Below are 24030 nucleotides of genomic sequence, written 5' to 3' on the forward strand. Positions count from 1 at the left end.
AGTGGACAGATAATGATCTGCTATGGGAAAAGATGTTTCCTAACTATCTATCGACGCATTCCTCCTAGCTGCAGATGTCGGGAAGAACGGTATGGGCGAACGAATGAGATCATCGTAGATTTCTCGTTCTTGTCTGAAGAGGTCAACGTACTTCCGCACACTAAACAAGGATAGATTCTTGATGTAGATTAGCAGTGTACGAAAAGGGTCTGTTCCACGACAGACGGGTAAATAGCGGAGGCGCAGTTGAATGGCAGTTGAGTGTGGCTGAATGAGTATTGAGCGATTAGCAGCTAAAAATAATAAGCCTCTATTACTGTCTACGGGCTCGAGCTGTCGTCCCTGGCAGCTTGGCAGCTTGCCCGGGGACGCGCATTACGGAGACCTCAATCGCTCATAATCATACCTACACTTTCTCTCTGACCGTTGCCGATATTCCTACTCTTGAATCTTGAGTCCACCGACCAAAGACATCGCTACTCGCCTTCGTACCATACAAGTCACCACATTCCATCGCATCTCCCATATCCTTACTCTTCCAGCATTTGCGACCCCGGATGCCGTTGCGCTGATACACCAAGAGCTGAAGACGCCGGCTCCAGATGAAGAGCCTACACCAGGGTGCCCTCGATACTAATGTCCTCATCCGATCCTAACCATGGCCGAGGAAGCAACTTCCAATCCATACCCCTTCGGAATCTCAACCGACCGCCAGATGGCCACGTTGACGGACATGATATACCTGGGGAGGCGCAGCGCTCGCACAGGCGGACACTCAGCGACAGAGGGAGGAACTTGCTGAGACAAACCGAGTCGATCGCGACAGGAAATCACTGGAATCCCGAATATGCGCCCATCGCAGAGGTATCACCAAGCCCGACGAGGGGGAGGGGGGAACATCGTCCAAATATCGACACCTCATACTCGACGTCGCGCGGAGGCGCAGCGCCCCACGAAGATGGAGGATATAGTCCACTGGAGGATGCTGGGGCATTTCAAGCCGCAATAGGTTTCTCTGGAATGGGTTTTCAAGGCGAAACATCCCCGCCAATGCCAAGCTCATACCCTCGTGAACCATCATACGGACAGTACAGCGATCCCTACACCTCGCGCGATACCGATGACCATGGATACTACGCTGGAGGCCCCTCGTATGACGACACGGCGAGATTGACAGATGTGCGGAATTTGCAACCGATGGGTGGAGCTGGGGGGGCGACCCCTCATCAAGACCGTTCGAGCTTCCAGAGCGTGCATTTTCTCAGCCCAAACGCAGTCGGTTCTGGAGATGCTGGTCATCTAGAAGCTGCTGCTGGCAGTCGTGGAAGTTCGGCGAGTCGTAAACGGTCGCTCTCGCCTGGGGATGTGTCTCCGCTACATCGGGCAGGAACCATTGTTCGGAACATGTCGCAGAGAGTCGTCAATATCAGCCATGACCCCGAGGTCGCTGAAACCACCATGCGCCGAAAATCTTCATTACATCATGCTCGTCTTCAGGGACCGCCCTCGTTTCCCGTCCTACCAGAAACCGTCGACGATGGTCCATCTGCTCCGCTGTCTCCTTTAGAGAAGCCTCCATCACCAACGTTCCCGAAACAGCAACCCCCCGCGCCTCGACGGTATTCGCCGCAAAATCCCCTCCGAGGCAATACGCTGGGCATCTTCCCTCCTGACAGCAAAATCCGACTCAAGCTCTGTGATCTGCTCGTCCATCCCGCCACCGAGCCCATACTCCTAATATTAATTATCATCCAGACCGTTCTGTTAGCTGTCGATGGCAGCCACAGCGTCTTCGATGAGAAACATAAGCGCTCAGCAAAATGGGGCGATTCCAAGATTGACTGGGCTCTCCTCGGACTTTTCGTAATTTATTCAATCGAAATTGTAATTCGCGTCATAGTATCTGGATTCATTGTGAATCCAGTCGAATACAGTACCATCAATCGACAAGTCGGCTTGAGAGAAGCCGTCTTGAGCAAAGGTCGTAAATTCTTCACGCCCCACCGACAACCATCACAAAAACATGCAAACACAACCTTCAATCCACAGCAACCGTCCATAATTCGATCGTTTACTACGGCCCAAATCAACCCCGACGTCGGTCCTGGAGATTCTCAACAGCAGCAAAGGTTTCGACTTGCACACAGGGCCTATCTGCGTCACTCATTCAACAGAACAGATTTCCTTGCTGTCATAGCCTTCTGGATTTCATTTTTAATGGGAATTTTTGGTGAGGCAGGCAATAAGCATGTTTACATTTTCCGAATGTTGAGCTGTTTGCGCATCATACGTCTACTAAACCTTACGAGCGGTACATCGGTAAGCTAATGCGTATGCCCTTCACACGCACATGAGAAGCTGACTAGGTTCAGGTGATATTGCGTAGTTTGAAAAAGGCTGCTCCGCTGCTAGTCAATGTCGCCTTCCTAATATCCTTTTTCTGGCTATTGTTCGCCATCGTTGGTATTCAAAGCTTCAAGTCAAGTCTAAGACGCACTTGCGTGTGGCAAGCCCCCCCAAACAGTGGAGATGAGGATTTTGATACTGGCCAATTCTGCGGCGGACATCTCGATCCCGTGACTGGTGCTCCTCAACCCTACATTGCAACACTGGGACCGAAACAGAGTGTCCGCAAGGGGTTTCTATGTCCCAGAGGTTCGCTTTGTATTGAGAGCGAAAACCCTTTCAATGACACACAAAGCTTCGATAACATTTTCAACTCCTTGGAGCTCGTGTTTGTTATCATGTCTTCGAATACTTGGTCAGACCTGCTTTACTACATTGCGGACAGCGACTATCTAATAGGTGCACTCTATTTCGCGGTTGGCATACTTATTTTAAGTTTATGGCTGATATCGCTCCTGATCGCCGTTATCACCTCCTCTTTTCAAATCATCCGTGAGGAGAGCAAAAAGAGTGCATTCACGGGCGAAGAGATCGTTGAAGAAGAGACCGAAGGACTCCCAGAGCACCGTGTGAGCAAACTCAAACGGTTCTACGATAAGACTTCCTGGCTGTGGGTATTAGTCATTGCCTATGGACTAATATGTCAATGCCTTCGCAGTGCCACGATGAGCGATTGGCGACGCGACTTCATCAATGTATCCGAGACTGGTGTCACCTTGATACTCTTCGGGGAGATCATCATCCGCTTTATAGTCGACTGGAGACATTTCTTCCAAAGCAAGCGAAATATTACAGATCTCATAATCGCAATTGTTACAGCGGTCATCCAGCTTCCTGCTGTTAAGAACGCGCGTGGTGGAGAACCATACGCTTGGTTGACCGTTTTCCAAATCATTCGAATTTATCGAGTTGTCTTGGCTGTGCCGATGACACGCGACCTTATTGTAAGTCAAAGCCCCCTTCCGTCATCGCTACTGGACTAATTGTCTACAGATGATAGTTTTGGGTAACGTTAGCGGTCTCCTGAACCTCATTCTTTTCGTGTTTTTGATGACCTTCCTTGCATCCATATTCGCCTCTCAACTTTTCCGAGGGATTCTCCCACAAGAGTCTGACGGCGAGACCTTGCCAACCTCGTTCTTCACGATCTACAACTCATTCCTCGGCATGTACCAGATTCTGTCCAGTGAGGGGTGGACTAGTATCATGTACGAAATCACTAGTCACCAGAGAGAGTTGAACACCGCTTGGATTGGAGCAATGTTCTGCATACTTTGGTTTATTCTCGCCAACTTCATTGTCCTCAACATGTTTATCGCCGTCATCCAAGAAAATTTTGACGTTTCGGAGGACGAAAAGCGGCTACAGCAGGTCAAGGCCTTCCTACAGAAGAAAGAGCAAGCCATGAGCTCATCCTATGGCAACCTCTCCCTCTCCTCAATCTTTAAGCTTGGGCAGGCTAATCGAAAAGACCCTTTGGACTATGGCTCGGCTGCAGCGGAGATGTTACTCAAGGATGCAGTAGTTCGGGATTTCCTGGACGAAAATGATGGAAGCGCAAGTCCACACGAAGACGAACCGCAGCCGGGTATTCGACCAGCTCCTACGATTGTTGGTTCAGGAGCCCTTTCAACCTTTTGGCAGCGCCTAGTGCGAAGAATCAGCAATCGTGAACCGAATCCCTTCTATGCGCCTCTGGACTTCGGCCGCGCGTACGAAGATCTTGACCCAAGACGGATGGCGAAAGAGGTGGTCAATGCAACGGAGAAGCGAAAGAAGGCTCAAAGAGAATACTTACGGAAACACCCCAAGTACAACGTGTCACTGTTTATATTTGGCCCCCATAATCCCATTCGAAGGGTTTGCCAGAGAATCGTTGGTCCTGGACGAGGAAATGATCGAATTGAAGGCGTTGCGCCTTCAGTACCGGTTTGGTACGCCTTCTCAGCATTCATATACGCTTCGATCATAGCCATGGTTCTACTGGCCTGTGTGACAACTCCACTTTACCAGAGGACCTACTTCATGGAGCATGAGTTCAGTGTCAAGAACTGGTTCGTGTTCACAGACATGGGCTTCGCCGTCTTGTTCACCATCGAGGCACTCATCAAAGTCGTTGCCGATGGGTTCTTCTGGACTCCCAACGCTTACTTCCGCGGGTCTTGGGGGTTTATCGACGGTGTCGTGCTCATTACACTTTGGGTCAATGTCGCTACGTCTCTGGTTAATGAAGGGCAGATCACGCGTACAGTCGGCGCGTTCAAGGCACTCAGAGCTCTCCGACTTCTCAATGTTAGCGACAGTGCCCGCGATCACTTCCATTCCGTTGTCGTTCGTGGAGGCTGGAAAGTCATATCGGCTGCCTTCGTCTCCATTAGTTTGTTGATTCCATTCGCCATATACGGGTTGAATCTATTCGTCGGGCGATTTCAAACCTGCAACGACGGCGATTCTAGTATCGTCAATTTGCACGACTGCGTGAACGAGTATGAGAGCTCGCCATTCAATTGGGATGTCCTGGCTCCCCGTCAGGCTGCCAATCCGAACTACGACTTCGACAACTTCGGCGACTCGCTTTTCATTCTCTTCCAAATTGTATCCCAAGAGGGATGGACAGGTGTCATGTGGGACTCCCAGCGCATAACTGGTGTCTTTACCCAGCCAGAAGACTTTGCTTCCCAGGGAAATGCCGTGTTCTTCATCATATTCAACTTGCTTGGTGCTGTGTTCGTCTTGACACTTTTTGTCTCGGTTTTTATGCGCAATTACACTGAGCTTACTGGTGTTGCCTTCCTTACTACTGATCAACGCTCATGGCTCGAGCTCCGAAAGTTACTTAGGCAAGTATCACCGTCGAAGCGGCCTTCATCAACAAAACAGAGAGAAACTTGGGAGGAGTGGTGCTATCGGCGTGCAGTTCGCAAGTCTGGTCGCTGGCAGAGATTCATCACCGGCCTACTGATTCTCCATCTACTTTTACTTTGTCTTGAGTGGTACCCTGGCAGCGAAATCTGGGATCAGATCAGGGGTGAGTAAAGTTTCCATCTTGATATACGCAAATATACTAAACCCCAGTATAGACTATATCTTTATCGTGTTTACCGTCATCTTCATCGCCAACATAATAATCCGCATTATCGGTCTGTCATGGCACCGATTCCGCAAGAGCTCCTGGGACATGTTTTCGATCTTCGCAGTCTCGGGAACATTGGTCACCTCAATCCTTCTACTTGCTGAACTTCGACAGCGTGTTTTTATTACACTCAATAAGCTGTTCCTCGTATCTATCGCCTTGCTCTTGATTCCAAGGAACAACTCACTTGACCAACTTTTCAAGACCGCGGCAGCTAGTCTAGCAGCGATCTCGAATCTACTCGCGACATGGTTTGTGCTATTCCTTGTCTATGCGATAGCCCTTACGCAAACGTTCGGCTTGACACGCTTTGGCCCCAATGAGTCTGGCAACGTCAACTTCCGAACCGTTCCCAAAGCCCTCATTCTCTTATTCCGATGTAGTGTCGGCGAAGGCTGGAATGATATCATGGAAGACTTTGCAACTGTCGATAAGCCGTTCTGTACAGAAGGCAGCAAGTACTTCGAAAGCGATTGTGGCAGCCCAGAGTGGGCACGAGCGCTTTTCATATCTTGGAACATATTGAGCATGTACATCTTCGTCAACTTGTTCGTCTCCTTGATTTACGAGAGTTTCAGTTACGTTTACCAGCGAAGCAGCGGCTTGTCCGTAATCAGCCGCGAGGAAATCCGCCGATTTAAGCAAGCTTGGGCGGAGTTCGATCCTAATGGAACCGGCTATATCACGAGGGAAGCATTCCCAAGGTTGCTTGGAGTAAGTCAAGGAGTCAAAGAGTATCTATGTATCACGATGGGACTGACTGAAATAGGAACTCTCTGGCATATTTGAGATGCGTATTTATGACGGTGATTTCACGGTTGGCAGACTACTCGAGGACTGCAGTGTCATGCCAAAGCGAACTTCGGCGCTGCCGGTCCAAGGTCGCGAAGAGATGCCCGAGATAGACCTCCAGAAGTTGAACCAGCGGCTAGCAGAGCTTCCCGTACACGAGATCCGACGACGACGACTACGCATGAACACATTCTACGAAGAGGTGCTAGTCTCCAGCGATCCAGACAGAGGAATAGCATTTACCTCTCTCCTAATGATCTTAGCTCACCACAAAGTTATCAATGATAACAAGAGTCTCAGGTATGCAGACAAATACTTGAGCATGGTTTTTCGAAGACTTTATTAACGCATTGCACAGACTCGAAGAATTCTTGCGCCGACGAGCGCGTCTACAGCGCGTGGAAGAAGCAGTCCGACGAAACGTTGTTGTAGGGTTCTTCGATACTCTCTACTGGTCACGTAAATTCCGGCGTGCGGTGGAGCATAAGAAGTCTGGACGCATGACGGCCGTCCCACAATTCACGGTCCCAGAGATTTTCGTGGATGACGAGGACATCACAGACGCGCAACGTGGACAGCACTCTGCAAGCGGGAGTCCGCTCTTCTCGCCAGTGGACCTCCAGCCAATGGATAATGCGCCATGGCGTGCCTCAGGCAGTGAGGTACGGGCGCCATCACCACCAGCAGACATGACGCTACGAAGCCGTGCCAATTCAATACAAACCACACCACAGCACTCGCCAACACGACCATCGCCTTTGACAGGGCCGCTTTCTGCAAACAGAGGGTCCCCGCAAGGATCTCCCTTCTCTCCACCTGCGGACGGCGAATGGCAATTCGCATCTGCTTTAAGTCGACCTCCCAGTCCACTTGAAGTTGATCCGGGTCCAGCAAATCGCAGCAGGCAAAACAGTGCTGTCAGTGCAGCAGATGTTTTGGAAGTGCTAGACAATTCTGCCTGGGGTGAGAGTATCCGTAGGAGTTTCACACACCGGCGTTCTGGTGGACGATGAGCATGAGAGAAGGAGTCCTTGTTTGAATGGGTTGCTCTCTGGGGCGGAGCAGTCTAGTCCCAATCTGGCGATGCTGATGTTTCAAACGCGTGAAAAGAGCATGGCAATACGACGGAACGAAGAAGGAAAAGTGCAGGGCCGCTGAAAGGGTCCAAAGAAGCGATGCAGGGGAAAGATACAAGCGACACACAGTCGCATTGATGTCTGAAATTGGGCAGGAGACACGACGGAGGCGCGATCAAACAGACATCGAGTGCGGTAGGGATGATCCAGGGCATCACACTCTCACACACACAGCTGGACAGGAGCGCATCCGGGCAAGTCTTGCCCATTATTGTCCGATTTTTATGTACAAAGTTCATTCACACGTACTTTACGTGTATCACGATTAACGGCACTTGCATGGAGGGGAGGGGAACATGGAGGGGCGGGTGGTTATAAATGGAAATGGTGGGAGGGATGTATATAGTCTTCTTTTGTTGAGGGTTTTGGGTAAACCACACCTCGTTCACACGTGCATAGCGACGGCGCTCGGGGACGTTGGCCTCGATGAAGGAATTTCGAATTTTTGGCATTTATGTGATAGAGATTAGAAAAACAAAAGATACAATATTTGTCGATGATGATGACGATGATGATGAGGGTGATGATTCCTGCATACGTGGGCTTGCGTGCGTGTACCGACACGTTGAATCAATCGGACGTGTACGGAGCACATAGTAGCTGTACAGTAGTGGCTGGCTAAGGTACAACCACAGCGCGCAAGGCGTAACTATTTAGTTCATTTACTACGTTGCACGCCGTTGACTAGATAGTTACTGAGTACGGAGTACATTGGACATTTTTAGTAACTACCTACACTAGCCCTTCGGAGAGCAGACAGAAACGCGTCTAATGGTCGTTCTCCTCCGACTTGCGATCGCGTGCGCTGCGCTGCGCGAAGGCGTTTGTTGAGGCCATGGCGTCTGTTGAATCCTTGGGTGTGCTGTCACAGAAGGGAGAGAGGGAGGAGGAGAGGCAAGGCATGGAGTGGCTGCAATGGCATGACATGACAAAGGTAGCATAGCAACGCTTCATAGCTCGCCTGCCTTTGATCTAATCACTGAACAGGACGTACACGGTACACCTATTAGATAATACATAGCAACTCACTGGAAGAGTAGGATATTGGGCGTGGATATGGACATGGACATGGACATGGACAAGGGTGCGGACACAGTTAAGGAGTCGATGGTGAAACTCGGCTGCGCATCAGGTCCATTCTGACACTTTTACTCCGGCCGTGACGGCATCTCCTGGTCTGGGTCTGGGAGTCTGGGAGTCTGGACGAGACGAGCGACCACACCAAAAGTCATGAACCGTTTTTTGCCTCTGCAGTAGTCCGATCTTTCTTGTTGCAAGTCTTGCAGCGATTGAGACAGTTGAGACACTCAAGACCTCTCTCCGTGTATGATGATGATGCCGATGATACTTTTTGTTTCCCCCTCTTTTTGTCTCTCCAGACTCCTGTGAGTACGCCTGCCTGCCTGCACACGTCGTCTGTTGCACGCACGCCTCCTCTCCGAAAGGGCATCTGTTTCGCTTCCTGTAGGCGTCCGTTGGTCACTAGGTTGTGATGCTGTTGAGAAGTACTGGTATCCATGATACACACGTAGGCTATAGACCATTCACTCTATGAGTCCATTTGTCGCCTTTGCTCCTATTCCTATTCCTGTTCCTGTTCCCATTCCTACGATTAAATGCAAAATGCCTACCTTTTACTCAATGCCTATTCCTTTTCCTTCTTCCTGTTCCTTTGTGCATTATTGATTTGCAAGGGTTTGGAACACTGGCACATTGGCGACCCTCGTATCCAACCGCAATAATGTGATGTTCCCATACAGTGTGGGAGACGGGGAGTCAGGCTCTTTGCTTGTTTCCGCTCGTCGATCATACATCCAGCAAGCCCCTCTCTGCCCTAACTGGTTTCGTTACTCTCAATGTGCCAACGGCCTCTTTTCCGACCAGGATCCTGGTGGGTCATGGCTTCAGATGGTTCAGCCCACGGACTCCCTCAATCCCTCAAGGCACATCCCTCATCCCAGGTCCTATCTATCCCATCCCATATTACATTACACTTTCGTTCCGCCCTTAAACACTCGTCATTCTTCTCTCCCGCACTTGCTTTTATTAAACTACCTCCTTGCCTTCGTTTCTCCCTCTTTATTCCTGTCTCTCGATTTTTACCACTCCACGACATCCATTCTTACTTTCTAAGTCAATTCGTCTTCTTACCAACACCAAGGTTCGAAGACTTAAACAGACTCTCTCTTCCGTGTTGAAATATACAAGGAAGCTGGTACCATTTCCTCAACCACTGGCTGGATTGCTCTATTGCTTCTGCGAAGCTTACTGTTTGCGTCACCTGTCGTGTCACTGCGCCCGCCCTCGCTCACTCCAGGGTCCACTTGCATAAACCGTGCTACTTACCACCTACTCCGTACTGCTGTTTATCTTCGACGTCGTCTTTCCAATTGACGATCTCTAACTCACTCCAACGGACTCCATTCACTCCTACCTAAACAAGTAAATACCGCGGTGCGGACGTCTTGACGACCAACTTTACCCAAAGCCACCAACCTCGCTCGTCGATATCAACCTCAACCCTTCCATTAATCTTCAACATTCACTTCGATCCACCCTACTCAATCGAAAAGATGTCTTCTCCCGTCCGCCAGAACCGCTTCCAATCATTCACTCCCCTCCGCACTGGAACCCACTCTCTCCGCCGCCTCAAGACTGCCTTCTCGCCCACCCGCTCGGCGCGTTCCATCTCCCCAAGCTCATCCACCGGCACCACTTCCCCGTTGACCAGGACGGCATCTCCCCACTCCCACCGCTCCGTCTCCAGCAACGGCAGCATCCGTGAGCTTCTGATGCTCCGAAGGAAGCCCAGCGTCCTCGACGCCGAGATGGAGGAGGAGAAGCACCTCTTCAGCAACGAGCTCGAGATGCTCGAACCCCGTCCCATCGTCACAGGTCACGTCGAAGTCGGCATCTTCGAGGTGCTCGGAGGAAACCGCTAAAGCAACCCTCCTGTTCTTGTTGCTAGACCATCAGAATGATTTCAATGAAGCTACTTGAAGGCGTTTTGTTTGTTTATTCACGAGGGTGATTTTTGAAGGGATGATATGTGAGACACTAATTAGACCTTGCCTCTGTCGTGTGGAATCTCACTGGCGCATATTGGATATTTCCTTTTTACTTGTCGTCGTCGTCGTTGGTGGTGACAGCTTTTCAAAGTGTACATTCTATTCTTTTTTGAGAGGGATTGGTTGCTCGCCGGGCCAACAAGTCTGTTGAGCAACCTTTCTCTTCTCACCCTTTTTATTTGGAAGGACATCGGGTTGTAGTTGACAATTTGGATGGAAATTTGGACAACATATACCCGGAACGGTTTGATGGATGGAAACGTTGGATATGGATTTTTCTGTCTTTTTTTTTCCTTCCAAACTCTACACACACATTATGAGGAGGGAGCCTACTCAAAGGGCTCTCGAACGACTTTCCTTAATACCACGCTTTTTCCATCTCCTCTATGATCATAGAATTCAAACAATTTCGTACTCTCTCCGAACTGCTTTGCAACATTGACATGCGACTTGTGCATACATGATTCTAGATTTCCTCTCCTTCGCATTAGGATAATCACCAAGTAAGAAGAACCACTCCCCTCCCCTTAGCAGAGATGAGACAGGGGCCGCATACCACCTGGCCCACGCACACACACGCACACATGCATGTGCATACATACCCGTCCGATGCTTCCGATCCCGCCTCCAAGCTGTCGCATATGCCACGCCCGCCGCCCATCATCACGTCCACCCAAGGCCACCCCAACACGCATTGCATGCATCCCCCCAGCTCATCAATATGTCGAAAAGAGAGGGGGCACAGGAACGCGCTTCCAAAATGCTTCCATGATTCTATCAATTCTCAAACACACCTACACACAGACAGAAGATTTTCATCTGCCATTGTAAAAATAGAAAAAGAGAAGAGGGAGAAGATGGATCTACGGCGCCCCCCGTCCCCATGTCCACGTACTTGGAAGTTGCATTCTTGTAATACATACAGCCTTACGATCAGTTGGTATGTATTTCTTGTGTATCGTGCGCCTCGAGATCTGAAGGTACCTGGCTGTCTATCTGTTTGAGGGCGATGCATGTCCGCCATGTTGCGATGTACATGCGGCTTGGCGGGTGTTGGTGATTCGTCGGGATGTCCGATGGTCGAGCAAGTCATCCGGGCGTAGGACTCCAACTTTCAGCGTGTGAGAGGGAGATGAAGGTATGGGGATGGGGATTGTTGGTGGTGGCTCTGCGATTTTGCTGCGGAGATTTCGATGGTGAGGAGTGGGGAGTGGGATTCTTTTGTCGCAGGGTTGAGAAAATGGTCAAGTTGTGATGCTATTTGTTGATATGTAGATAATTACCGACACCATCTGATGGGCGAGGGTGTAGATTACGCATGAATATTTTATGGTCCTAACTATCGATCATTTATTTAATTACCTTTTTTGAATGCAGAAATCTTTTATTTTCCTATCTTCCTTTGCCACTCCCTTTTTCGACGCTGTTCGCTTCACCATCATCTGATGACCCAAGTAGGTAATTAAGGATTACCATTATAAGTAATACCTACTGGCTTATTCCCCAACTTCGTCAGGTCCCGTCAGATAAGCTCGTATCATCCCTTCAATATCAAACACTGACATTCCCCTCATCTTGAAATGCTTCTCTAACATCAACTCATTGCCCTATTCTCCTTTCCTCGAACCTATTCGCCTCGTGCAACAATCGTGAGGATAATCGAAGAAAAAAAGTCCGAACAACAAATTGAGCCTCTGCACAGTTATTTGGCTTACCCACGAACCTTTCATATCGTTCCGCAGTCAGGTTTCCTTATTCTTGGTAGTTAATCACCAATTTGCCGGAGAGCCCGATGCTTGGACATGTCCGTCCGTCCACACCACGGAGTTTTTAACACACAGGTAATTGCCTTCCTACTATGTCTTGTGGGGCCTACCCATACGGTCGGACTTTTACCAGAAATGTCTTGGGTACTGTATGCCCTCTAGAGCCTAGCATCTCTCTACCGTGTACCTCCAGCAAACGGGCTGAGCAAAATTACCACCATCTCCACCCGTGAAGCGCAATTTCACACCTCTCTCTGCCAGGCGATGACCGCACGCAATCGAGATCCCAAGGAAACCAACAATCGCAATCGAAATGACGATAGGATTGTACGGCTGGGGTGCGATAAGATGGCAGGACCCTACCGACAGGCAACGGCGCGCGCGGTTGTTTGAGATTGAATAGGCGGATAATTACCGAGTTGATTGGAGGGGGGTGTTGGTATTGGTATTGGAGTTGGCTTTGGTGGGTGGTGCCGTGTTTAATTTGGGACACTACTGGGGATGAAGGAAGGAAGAGTTGGTGTTGGACTTTGGTGATGTATACCTTTGTATGTGGTATACAGTGGTATACTGCAATCGGTAATTGAAGACTATTGGATATACACACCGTGGTGGTTTGCAGAGCCCATTGGTGGAGATCGTGGGACTTGTCTCGTGTTCGCTAACCACACTACCGGCCGCACTGGCGATGGATGTCTTAGGCTGTGCACTAAAAAACATAGACGAAGTTGCCGATACACACAGACAGATGAAAACGAAGCCTATCTGATATCAGGAATATGCTTCTTCATGACCTCAATGCAGTGAAATTCAATTGAACTGGGTATATATATCATATAATTTGTCGTCTGTTTATGTAAGCTCGCTTGGCTCAGTGGTAGAGCGTATCACTAGTAGTCGCCCAAGACATGATAAGGTCATCAGTTCGATTCTGATAGTGAGCAAGCTTCACTCCTTTTTTTGGCTGTTTTTTTGCCCCCTTGAATGGGGATGTTGAAATCGAGACGCGCTGCATGTAGTCACCCACGCTCACGGTGAGTAGGTGCTTGTGCAAAAGACCGGTTCCGGCCCATTCACCTTTGACTGGATGATTTGATAGAGTAGCAATTCGCACTGCGGTGTTTATATTTTTCAATCGAGTGTGTGAACTGCGATACAAAGGCGAAAGAAGAAACACACACACTGAGAAAGTAGAGAAAAACATCTAAGGGGATGTAGATGATGTATATAAATGATGATTTATGCCTTCTAATCCAGTTCTTCTTGAACTAGTCTTCATTTAATCGTAACTGTAAAGGGCGTACCGCTTCTGACAACTCTTCTGACATTTTCGTCCGGATAATTTGTTTCGGTTTTACAATGTTAATTCAATCATTCTCCTCGAGCGAGGTTAGCACGTGCGGACTGGCAGTGGCACGATTTCCGACTCCGGTGTCGTCGGTATCGATCCTGGCGTCGAAGACAATGATGATGAAGGACTCGTCACTCTTTCGCTAAAGTAGTCCAGCGACGAGTTCGTACTGGGGGTTGGGCTTAAGGAATACAACGTCTCGTAGTCAGGAGCCAGCTCCATAGAATGTTCCCTTGCTCGGTATAGGGGTAGTGGTTCGACGTCCAATTCGTTCTCATCCACCGGACGCATAGTCAACGCTAGATCTTCCGGTGACATTCTGGGTAAAATTTCCAGCCCATGCGTCGATCGAATGGTGAATCTCTGCTCTTCTCCCTCTAATTTGAGCCCAACCGTCAAAATCATGCTGTACCGTCGACTGATCGTGTAAGTCTTGAACGTGGGGACACACTCTGCGTCGTCCACGAGTTTGAAATTCGACGTCATAGCTGTCGGTGTGTCGAAAGGTATTGGCTTGTTGATATTGTGCCTTGAGATGCAGGTCACAGTTCGTGAGATTGTGTCTTCCGGCTGTGTCCACGGATTACCACAGATGGCGACCGTGTGTGTTGCAATGGACACATTCAGCGAGTCCAGTATAACCTGCGGTCGCTCCAGATTGCTCGCGTTGTAGAGAGCGATACTGAGCGGAATGTGCTGACCAGGTGCCACCTTCTCTGGGAAATAGAGTGTGGGAACGATTCGTGGGTGCCGTCCATTGCTTTTATACTTTCGGCCGACCTTCGAGAATACCTTTTCCACGCCCTTTGCCGAATCTTTCTCGGGTTTCCAGATCTGGTTGTACAAAACCCTTGACATCACTCTAGCCTCCCGAACCAGGCCCGGTGTGGGGGCAGGCTGATAATAGATATGCTGCGTGACTTTGTAGGGACCGTGAATGCCGGAGTCGACAAGCCGTGCCTGGACGTAGTAGGAAACCGTTGCTTTACCACCAGGTGAATTGGTACGCACGCTGATGGAAGGGGGGAGGCAATGTGGCTCCTTTTGGAATTTGGATCCGCGACTCCATTTCGAGACCCTGCGCTCAGTGATCTCCGGAAATGCGAAGTCGAATGTCCATGAGTGTTTGCGAGCGGGAAGTTCAGTCGATTCTACCAGAGTCTTCTCGATGCTGAAAAGTCGAACCTGTTCCTCAAAGTTGCGGTTCGATAGCGACGAGTCCCGGTTTGAGCTGTCGTAATGAGGCCGCGTTGTCTTCGTAATGCAAGCACCAGCGAAGTGAACCTTCAATTCCTTGATGTATTCCTTCTTCTCCAAAACCAAAAAGGCTCTGCCTGTTACCCGATCGCCCTGGCGATAGATCTTGGAACCATCGCCATCTACAAGAATTCGAAGATTTGGAGACTGCGCCATAGTGAACCCAGCTGGAGATCAGAAATGCAGGGTCTCACCCAAGACTATAACATGTTTCCATTTGAACCCTAGCCCCCGATGCAGCGGCATTTTTAGGTACACTTCTATCGCCGCACCTGGAACGGCTGGAGGAGGAGAATGTTTGCCGGGGTACAATCAGCGCCAAGCAACGTGGGATTTGGTGGCATGCTTTGAGGAAGGTGAGAGGCTATACGAGGTCTTGGTAGCGGCCTAGAAGTTAGGAGAATTGCTTACATCCAATATATAGGAAGTGTCCAGGACGCCCGCATTATGTTCGCGGCGTTGCTACCACATGTGATAAGGATAAAGCCTGAGGAAGCTTGATCAAGCTCAGGTCCTCGTCACATTAGATTACGAGATATTTTCTAGCGGGCACCCAGAGGTTGACGGCTCATGGTGCTATTAGAAGTAGTGCCGTGAGTTGCCAGCCGTGTTGTCCTCATCCAGTAGTGTCTTTCGCATGCTCGGCAACAGCATCGCCATTGTTGTCAATACTGTCGAGTAGACTATTATTTCCTCTTTGAAACACGTCCAGAGTGCCACCGGGACGGGATTTGACTATCAGGGTCAATATCTGAACAAGCTGAGATGGTGGTGGAGCCAAGATTTTGCCCTTGGCTAGGGGAGTCTGGACTTCAGTCCGCTCAAGGTTCGACTGCATGTAGGCGGCGTTGTTCACTTTGTATTCTGCAGCTGTATTGTGGATTGAAGGTTATTTCTTTCTTTTTCGAGAATGCAGCTGTGCTGAGTAAATTCCCATGGATTGCACTTCGTGCAGTACGAAGAAACCCTACCTTATCCTTGGGACGTATGCCAAAGGTTTAAGCGGGGGGTTATCGAGTAGATAGTGGGATGGGACCCAGCCCAAGGTGAGGGGAGACATAACTGGATCCCCCAGCCGGGGTAATATCTCAGGTACCCACATTGCAACCCGGGCTCTTGGACTCTGGAGAAGATCCCGTCTCCAAATGGGCATATGTCCAATTGGCCATAAAACGCTTCATTCGGGCGCATTTCCGTGCACCATCAGGAAGACGGCGTTTGCCAGTGCCTGTATAGGAGCATCGTAGCGACATGTCACTCCTGAATCCTGATATTTGCTTTATGTCGAACCACCCTGTAGCCGAATAGGTAGCTGAGAGTTTGCGAGCAACACGTTTGGATAGCTGGCGGCTTGTTCACCAACTCAGGCCGCACAGATCTTCCTTCAATCCCTACGTCGGGCCGACGTTCCTCTGTTGTTAAGTGTGAAAGCTTGAAGATACCACTGAGCGCTAAAGACCTGAGGTACCAAACAACGCAACGTATGGACAGCGTTTATAATAGTCTGAGAGATGTTTCCGGGCTTTGAGCCGTATCGCCGGGTGCCGATAACGGTAATTCACCATGGGTTGTAGACTTCAAATGTAGTCATTTGGCGAGTCGACTTTATAACGATTGCATTACATTCAAGGCTTAGCAGTGCTTAGGAATGCAACTCTGCTTGACCAGCAACGACGTTCGAAGGGATAAATCTGTTCGTGTGAGGAGATAATTGCTGAACACAGGCTGAAAACTATAGGTGTAATTATCGTGTGAAGTCGGCTTGAACATTTTCGTGAGCATGCACTTAGCCACGCGGCCAGACAATTACTCGTAACTACCATCAAGACTTGGAACTGACGCCTCGTTTTTATACTTTATGGGGTGGGGGTACTGTGTGAGAGAGGAGGCAGCTTTGCCGTAGTTGCAGCACACATGGAGGGCTGCAAGCCCATACGGAATACAAAGCGACAACCGAACGTATGCAGGCCAATGCGGAAGCCACGAGCAGCTCAGAGCAATTGTACGATGAATGTTGTTTTGTACCACCTAATCATGACCGCAACGAAAGAAATGCATCATCGAACATCAACATGGAGAATGTCTTCAGTGTATGGTGTCCGGCGAAGAGTTATTGCGGGGTGAGTGACAATGAATAGGTGCGCGACATGTCTTGGCGACTAATCGCGTCGCGTACTTGGTTTTGCGACAATTATCTATGTTCCGCAATTCTTCCACCGCTTGCATTGGCTTCTGACCAGCACTGTCACTCTACCAGTAAATACGCCCTATTTGCCTTCTATTTGTTCTGCAGGTCTCGAAACCTCACAATGCCTCCTAAAAAATCCAATGCGTCCGCATCAGCTCCTGAAGAGCCAACAAAACCTGCTGTAGCGGCATCGAAGGAGGATGGCATAAGCGTAGAGGTATGTACGAAGATGCGGTCTTGCTAGCAATTTAACATACTTACCAATACAGGATCTCAACCTCCCCAAATCTGCCATTCAACGTCTTGCAAAAGGTGTTCTCCCCCCAAGCACACAGATTCAGAAGGATGCATTATTGGCAATGTCCAAGAGCGCTACAGTATTCGTCAATTACCTTACCTCACAGTACGTAACTCTGATTGCGATTCATCCGCATATCTGTATCGGAACTTCTCAATCTCACATCAGATAAAGCGCAGCCGAGAATGCCACACGAAATGGTAAAAAGACCGTAATGCCGAAGGATATATTTGAAGCAATGCAAGAACTAGAACTCGAAGCTTTCCTCCCCCGACTCGAGGCTGAGGTGAACAAGTTCACCGCCATTCAAGCCGATAAGCGCAATTCATACCGGAAGAAAGTCCGCGATGACAAGAAGGACCCGAAGGACGGGGAGGAAGCACAGCCTCGAGCAACAGGGAACAAGGACAATGAAGATTCACCCCCGACGAAGCGCGTGCGACGGTCGAGTATGGACAACGGAGAGCATGCTATGGGCTCGGACGAAGAAGGCGATGCTGGTGAGACTGTGGACGAAGCGGAGCAGGATGATGACGAGGTGGAAGATGACGAAGTTGATGAAGAGCCTGCAGAGGAAGGGTTGACGGAAGATCTTTTAGAAGAGCGGGCGGTTGAACCCTCAGATGATGATATGGCTGATGGAGACGAAAGTGATTGAGATCACACCCAAATGAGGTCGGACTTGACATTTCAAAGTTCATCATAGCATTGATTGGCGTTTAGGAGAAGCATGGAACAGGTCACTATATCCCAGGGGGCTCCCATCATTCATTTCATCATAGAGAACAAATACGTCGCCACCAAAGCTTAAGGCGAAACACATTGCCCATTCAGATGCACACATAGTTTAGGCATTCCTACTTTCTTCCTCCAGTCTTGAGTGGAATGTCCTACCGTTATGCTCTTTCCTGACTTGGACATTTCGGGGACCCGTTACAGTTCAGCAGTCTCCACATTTGCTCATGTAGCATGTTCCATAAGTATAGCCGGGCAACCACTTTACCCTAGGCTTGCTCATCGTCGTCTCGCTGGTATGGATGCGTCCAGTGGGTCTCCGTACCGAGCTATGATATGTTTAAGGATGCTATCCACCTGATAACCATTATCTTGACTCACTTTTTATCATTCCACCTTTGTCAAGGATGGTATCTAGCGCTCTCAGCTCCTCCTCCCTCGCTCTGGAATTCTTCCAATCCCAGCCTGGTTGGTCTTCCTGCTTCACCCACTGATATCCTGTGTCTGGATCGATGTGTACTTGGTCTCCTGTCGCCGAAGGAGCAGCGCTCGAGTGGACCCGTTTCCCATTTGCATTCAGATTCGAAGGTGTGGCTGAGAAAGCCGCAGGAAGATTTCCTTCGAGGGGTAAATTGGCGGGGCCTTGTGAATCTGGGGGTGAGAGCTCGGAGTCGCGGCCAGCCAGTGCGCTGGCAGTATTTCGCGGAGTACTCGGTCCATCCTGTTCGTCGGGGAACATATTGTCATCATCCTCGATAGCTTCAAGCTCCGGGGAGGAGTGCATGGTGGAATCACCGTCGATGTCTGATCATATCAGCTTGTCGTCAACCGTGCCCAGGACGTAGGATACGATGTCGCGGACCGGCGCTTGTATTGAGGCAGGAGGGAGATATACCTGACATTTTCCTTTCCCGTCTCAATATATCTATTGCGACCTATAGAAGGTGAATTGGTAGATAGTCGTCTACGGGTGATCCACGCCAATGTCCAGGTCGCAACATTGATATCTACCTGGTGAGTGACGCCAGCGCTTTGACCTCCGGCGGCGGCCTCCAGCATAGCGCCCGCACCCGCATCAAGTTTAGGCGAGCTGCCGACCCTGGCACCGGGTCCGCCTCCCCTCAATTTATGAATCTACTACCTTCACACACATCTCACTCTTCTCTCCTCCATTTAAGAAGCGCACCTCTACCACTACACATATTCTAAGCCGAGCTCAACACTGTAAAACTTTTCAATGCCTAACCCTAGTGCTGTCCCTGACGCGTGGGACGAAGATTGGGAGACGCTTGCAGACGTAATACCGCCCATTTCCACTATATCATCGCCTCTGGGAAACTAACTTGTAGCAGAAGCCAGAGACAGAGAACACAAAACCGAGCGGTGTTTTGCTTCTTACCAAAGCAGAGCGGAAAGCTAAGCATGCCGAGCAGAATAGGGCAGTGTGGGAGTCGGCGTAATGATCTGCCTTTGCTGTGACGATTGCGATCAAGTGAATTAACTTGTAACCAGCGAAAACCCGGAGCCCATGCTGTTCCTACAGGCTCGCGATAATGGGCCGGTACAATCTTCATTCAAGCCAAATGTTACTGTTCTCAGCCGTAAACCACCCCCGAGGGTTCTCGTACGAAACGACGGAAGTGCTGCCATGGCGGGGTTGACGCTTGACGATGACGACGACAGTGAGGAGGAGCGAAGGAAACATGCTGAACAATCATATGCGGAAAGGAAAGCACGTGCTGAGAAGGAGAGGGAAGAGAAGATACGGAAATATGCAGAGGCTCGTGAGAAAATCTTTGGGTCGCCAGCGCCCAGCTCGGGCGAATCGCGGGGCGCGTCTCCCAGTAAATCATCGCGGGGGAGGACGCGAGGAAGAGGAGGAAGGGACGGCTCATTGAGATCAAGTGCTGAGCAATCTCCTGTGCGACCTGCGCCTTCGGGCAAACAACTTTACGAGCCGTCCTATTCACCAAAGCCAACTTCGACCTTCGTTCAAAAGCGGGAATCCAATACCAGCCGGTCAAGCCCCTCAAACGGAGTGCAACAGCCAATCCGAGAGCCACGAGGGCCTTCAGGCAGAGGGTTTGCGCCCAGAGGGAGGTCTACTAAGTCGACACCTTGAAACCTTCCAATATGCGATGCTCGAGCATCGTGATACCCTACGCATTCCACCACCTCTAACATCCATTGGAATACCAAGCCATGGTAAAGCCAAAATTCGGGATCAGGCGAGGCCAACGGCGTTCAGACGCGTATTCGGGCGCGCCATTGTTCCGGTATGAGCTCATTCCAACCCCCTGAAAGTTATGCATCAAAGGCCGAACGCTCCAATGCTCATTAAGGAATGATTCCCGGGCCGATTCAGCAACCGGGCCAGCCTTGAACCGCCATTTTGTTCTTCCGGGCTGTATCATTCGTCAAAAGGCACCTTTTCATGGGACGAAGTGTTGTAAAATTGAGGCAATACAACATGACAACCCCAGGAGCAAGCGACCACACCCTCTAAGTCTCTCCAGCATCCTTCAACCAGATATCCATGATCTTCACACGAAGGCTCGTGTAGCAACACTTGTCGTGCAGGGCATGTCCACACAGTATACTAATGACGCATCGGCCTCAAAGCTTAGCCACTCTGGACGCATCTATCCCATTCATATTGTGATTAAGCTTGCCGAAGCCGGCAGATTGTATATCAAAGTCATGTTAGTTATGAAGTGGGCGGTAATAGTACTGGTACAGTGCGGCCTTGACCTAGGTAATAGACAGACATAGCTTCTGACTGATAATTTCTCGAATGCTTCCAAATCTTGCTTGAACACATAGCCAACAAACCGAGTCTGCGGGTTACAATGATGGAATTGACTGTATCCATAAGGGACCACCGCCATTTCAGAATACCGGGTTCCTGGTATCAACAAGACGCTTGGCACAAAGGAGTTGCAATGCGCGCCTTACACTTCAGAAAACGCGTACTTTCGAGGATCTGATCTGCATGCCTATGTTTTCGTCAATTGAATCCGAATGTCGTAACTTCTAGACCTAAAAGTCGAAGTTTGTCCTGCAATTACCATTTCTTACCTATCTAGACCATCCCCATGCCCCTCTGGCAATCGGAATGCGGGATGACCAGAAACTTCCGGTTCTGTTCCTTACTTTGGATATCCCTCGGACCAATTCTACGTGAACAGTCCGCACCTTGCAAGTTCTGGTGACGATTGAAGTTTGGTTTGATGTTACATGGGAGGACATCTCAATCATTCATATAGTCTCCTGCCCTCGCGAGAAAAATCAAATCTTCAACCGCCTCTTCAGTCACTCATTAAAACACGTTCTTTACGCAATCTTTCGGTCTTTACTTGCCTTCTTGTTCTCAAGTTATTCCATCATGATGGACTCAACCAAAGCACTCGCCATACTGGCCTTTGGTGCCAGTGCTGCGGCGCTTCCACAGAGTCGACCATCTCTGCCTATTGCTGTACCTGCTCCACCTGCTCCCCCGCCTGGATTTGATGCTGGTACCACCATTGCCGTTGGTGGGTTTCTCAAATGGTTCAAACATTGTAAGATTGCTAAGACCCTGCAGGCGTGCCTCTTATATCAGTCTCTGTTGGTGGAGAGCTTGCCGTTGCGACTCCAACCTTACCACCAGTAGATCTTTCTTTGCCTCCGGTCGGCTTGCCTCCAATCCCGGTTCCGATTCCTTCGATCCCCCGTCCAGATCTTCCAGTGATTGATTTGCCTGGGTTGCCCGTCATTTCTCCTCCAGACGTCGGCATTCCTGCTATCGGGCTTCCAGATGTAAAGACTGATCATTCGCATTCGTATCATCATCAGCTAAAACGTTCTTGCAGATTTCGATCCCCGCAATCGGATTACCACCTCTCCCCGGACGACCAACTCTGACTCCTCCATCTCCCCCAAGTCTGCCGGGCTGGCCTCCTCTGTCTCCACCAAGTCTCCCTGGCTTGCCTCCTCTGTCTCCTCCAAGTCTCCCAGGTTTGCCTCCCGTTTCTCCCCCGAGCTTGCCTGGCTTACCTCCTGTTTCTCCCCCGAGCGTACCTGGCTTGCCTCCTGTTTCTCCGCCAAGCCTACCTGAATTGCCTCCTATCTCCACCCCGAGTTTGCCTGGCTGGCCTACTATCTCTCTTCCCACGGGACTGCCCAGTATTCCTTTGCCGGATCTACCGGGTGTGCCTGATCTGCCTGACCTTCCCGGTCTGCCTGTTCTTCCTGGCTTCCCTGATCTTCCTGGTCCTCCTGATCTGCCAGACCTGCCAGATCTGCCATCTTGGCCATTGTCTCCCCCAAGTCCCCCAAGTCCCCCATCACTTCCTCCTATCGGTATTCCGGACATCGACGTTGATGTTGAGCTGCCTGTTGGCCCTCCAAAGGTCCCATCTACACCTGGTCTCCCATCTCTGCCACCTGCTCCTGGTCTCCCATCTCTCCCACCTGCTCCAGGTGTCCCAAGTGTCCCAAGTATCCCTCTTCCAGCTACGCCTGAACTCCCTGGTGCGGACGCTGCTTGCAAGTTGGGCAACGCCGTTCTATCAGCTTTCGTCGCTATCTTCGTCAAGGGCCTCAGCTCCTTTGGCATCGGAAATGTCCCTAGCGTTTCGACCCCAGCATTCCCTCCTATTCCTATCATCCCAGTAGCTCCAGCCTTGCCTGCACCTCCAGCCGTCCCCGCGGCTCCTGCCATACCCCGCGTTGCCATCCCTCTATAGGTCGTTGGTACAAGGATATGACACAATGATAGAGTGATCTAGCATCTACACGGAACTGTTTTCAAGAATCTTGGTTCAGAAGGCGCATTTACAGTTCTGTCCCGGAAGTTACAGGGGTTTCGGTTATTACTTGCATACTTATGGTTTTTTGACTTGGTGTCAACAGGGAAAATTGAATTATTTCAAATGGACTTCAATTACATGTGAAGTGCGTGATTGTATACTTGGAGTGACAGCGATGATGGTTGAAATACAGCAGTATATGGCGAAGTCCATACAATATGTGGTAGATTTCCTGCCTTTAGCAGAGAATATGGAACCGGCACGCCAGTTCTCCTTCAGGTGCTGTCTGCAGCTCATCAACACTGCAAGTGGAACGAAATGCATCAAATTAATCGAAGATGATTGATTCATACAATTGATGCCCTTTGATGTCACCATTCGAGCAAGCTCTCTATTTATTATCTCCATTTCCGATTTCTGGCTGTCTCCATTCTTAGTCACGCTTTATTTTGAACCGAAATCGTGCATTTCCCTTTGCTCTTCACAAATGCTAACATTTCGGCTACTATAGTTATAGATAGGGAAGGCAGACTGGATGGCTAACCTTCCGAGAAGGTATATGTTCAGCCGATCTGGTTTGATTGTGACTGCCAAACGCTCCTCGTGTAGTCTAATACGATGCGGTATTAAGCATAAAGAAATGCCATCAACAAACCAATTAGGCAGTCGGACGTCAAGGAAGGACCTCACCGGCGAGCGAGGTCTCGAAAAGCCACCTCCCATGCATTGCACACACTGATTATGTCGTCCGACGTGTTCAAGACAGAGTATGGACTACACCGCGGTCCTAAAAGCGATACGGTAGGCTACGATTCCACTCGGACTTCTCACGAAGCCACTTGACACCAATGTCGCTTACCCAAGAGACACCATAACGGGCAGTTTCTTTTCGTTCAGAACAAACATCCATAAGATTCGTCACCCATTGCCACGGCCTGGTGTCACCGTAGCCGAGTATCTAACACCTTGACAAACTCTCAAAAGCAAGTAAGTAGTGATATGTTAGGGCAAAAGAAGAGGCTTTCAATTGTTATACCTCTCTAGTGTCTGAGTAAGGGGGGAAGATCTATACACTGACGATTGATATAATACAACCCATTCTTTGATGGT

At 49.8% G+C, this 24030-nt stretch overlaps 8 protein-coding genes and 1 non-coding gene across 9 annotated transcripts; 6 read left to right on the forward strand and 3 right to left on the reverse strand.

Annotated features, from left to right (window-relative positions):
- Nucleotides 1-344: 344 nt before the first annotated feature.
- Nucleotides 345-7756, forward strand: BU24DRAFT_418312 (uncharacterized protein). The gene is made up of 6 exons (XM_033526951.1): nt 345-2319; nt 2373-3350; nt 3400-5434; nt 5487-6253; nt 6309-6631; nt 6690-7756. Exons 1-6 carry the CDS (start codon nt 637-639, stop codon nt 7342-7344), a joined length of 6441 nt encoding a protein of 2146 aa, XP_033387102.1. The 5' UTR covers nt 345-636; the 3' UTR covers nt 7345-7756.
- A 2097-nt stretch (nt 7757-9853) lies between these two features.
- On the forward strand, nt 9854-10469 carry BU24DRAFT_104726 (uncharacterized protein). The gene has a single exon (XM_033520737.1). The coding sequence runs from the start codon at nt 10041-10043 to the stop codon at nt 10407-10409; it is 369 nt and encodes a 122-aa protein (XP_033387103.1). The 5' UTR covers nt 9854-10040; the 3' UTR covers nt 10410-10469.
- A 2612-nt stretch (nt 10470-13081) lies between these two features.
- On the reverse strand, nt 13082-13598 carry BU24DRAFT_104734 (uncharacterized protein). The gene has a single exon (XM_033520739.1). It carries the CDS (start codon nt 13503-13505, stop codon nt 13173-13175), a length of 333 nt encoding a protein of 110 aa, XP_033387104.1. The 5' UTR covers nt 13506-13598; the 3' UTR covers nt 13082-13172.
- BU24DRAFT_t6 lies at nt 13162-13245 on the forward strand. Its single transcript has one exon. It is a non-coding gene; the product is annotated as a tRNA-Thr (tRNA).
- Nucleotides 13599-15393, reverse strand: BU24DRAFT_104733 (uncharacterized protein). The gene is made up of 2 exons (XM_033520738.1): nt 15321-15393; nt 13599-15273 (listed from the first exon to the last, which is right to left on the reverse strand). Exon 2 carries the CDS (start codon nt 15063-15065, stop codon nt 13692-13694), a length of 1374 nt encoding a protein of 457 aa, XP_033387105.1. The 5' UTR covers nt 15066-15273; nt 15321-15393; the 3' UTR covers nt 13599-13691.
- A 1825-nt stretch (nt 15394-17218) lies between these two features.
- On the forward strand, nt 17219-18053 carry BU24DRAFT_458504 (histone-fold-containing protein; the record flags this gene model as incomplete). The annotated part of the gene is made up of 3 exons (XM_033531641.1): nt 17219-17314; nt 17367-17500; nt 17570-18053. The coding sequence occupies 3 exons, from the start codon at nt 17219-17221 to the stop codon at nt 18051-18053; spliced, it is 714 nt and encodes a 237-aa protein (XP_033387106.1).
- A 33-nt stretch (nt 18054-18086) lies between these two features.
- Nucleotides 18087-19150, reverse strand: BU24DRAFT_447401 (uncharacterized protein). Its single transcript, XM_033530820.1, has 3 exons — nt 19026-19150; nt 18512-18934; nt 18087-18459 (listed from the first exon to the last, which is right to left on the reverse strand). Exons 1-3 carry the CDS (start codon nt 19030-19032, stop codon nt 18410-18412), a joined length of 480 nt encoding a protein of 159 aa, XP_033387107.1. The 5' UTR covers nt 19033-19150; the 3' UTR covers nt 18087-18409.
- Nucleotides 19151-19310: 160 nt separating this feature from the next.
- BU24DRAFT_104792 (uncharacterized protein) lies at nt 19311-20303 on the forward strand. The gene is made up of 3 exons (XM_033520740.1): nt 19311-19427; nt 19483-19586; nt 19643-20303. Exons 1-3 carry the CDS (start codon nt 19368-19370, stop codon nt 20250-20252), a joined length of 774 nt encoding a protein of 257 aa, XP_033387108.1. The 5' UTR covers nt 19311-19367; the 3' UTR covers nt 20253-20303.
- Nucleotides 20304-21515: 1212 nt separating this feature from the next.
- BU24DRAFT_488840 (uncharacterized protein) lies at nt 21516-22857 on the forward strand (the record flags this gene model as incomplete). The annotated part of the gene is made up of 3 exons (XM_033533577.1): nt 21516-21663; nt 21714-21928; nt 21982-22857. The coding sequence occupies 3 exons, from the start codon at nt 21516-21518 to the stop codon at nt 22855-22857; spliced, it is 1239 nt and encodes a 412-aa protein (XP_033387109.1).
- Nucleotides 22858-24030: the final 1173 nt, after the last annotated feature.

Source organism: Aaosphaeria arxii (genome assembly GCF_010015735.1).
Source record: "Aaosphaeria arxii CBS 175.79 unplaced genomic scaffold BU24scaffold_2, whole genome shotgun sequence".
Classification (NCBI taxonomy): domain Eukaryota; kingdom Fungi; phylum Ascomycota; class Dothideomycetes; order Pleosporales; genus Aaosphaeria; species Aaosphaeria arxii.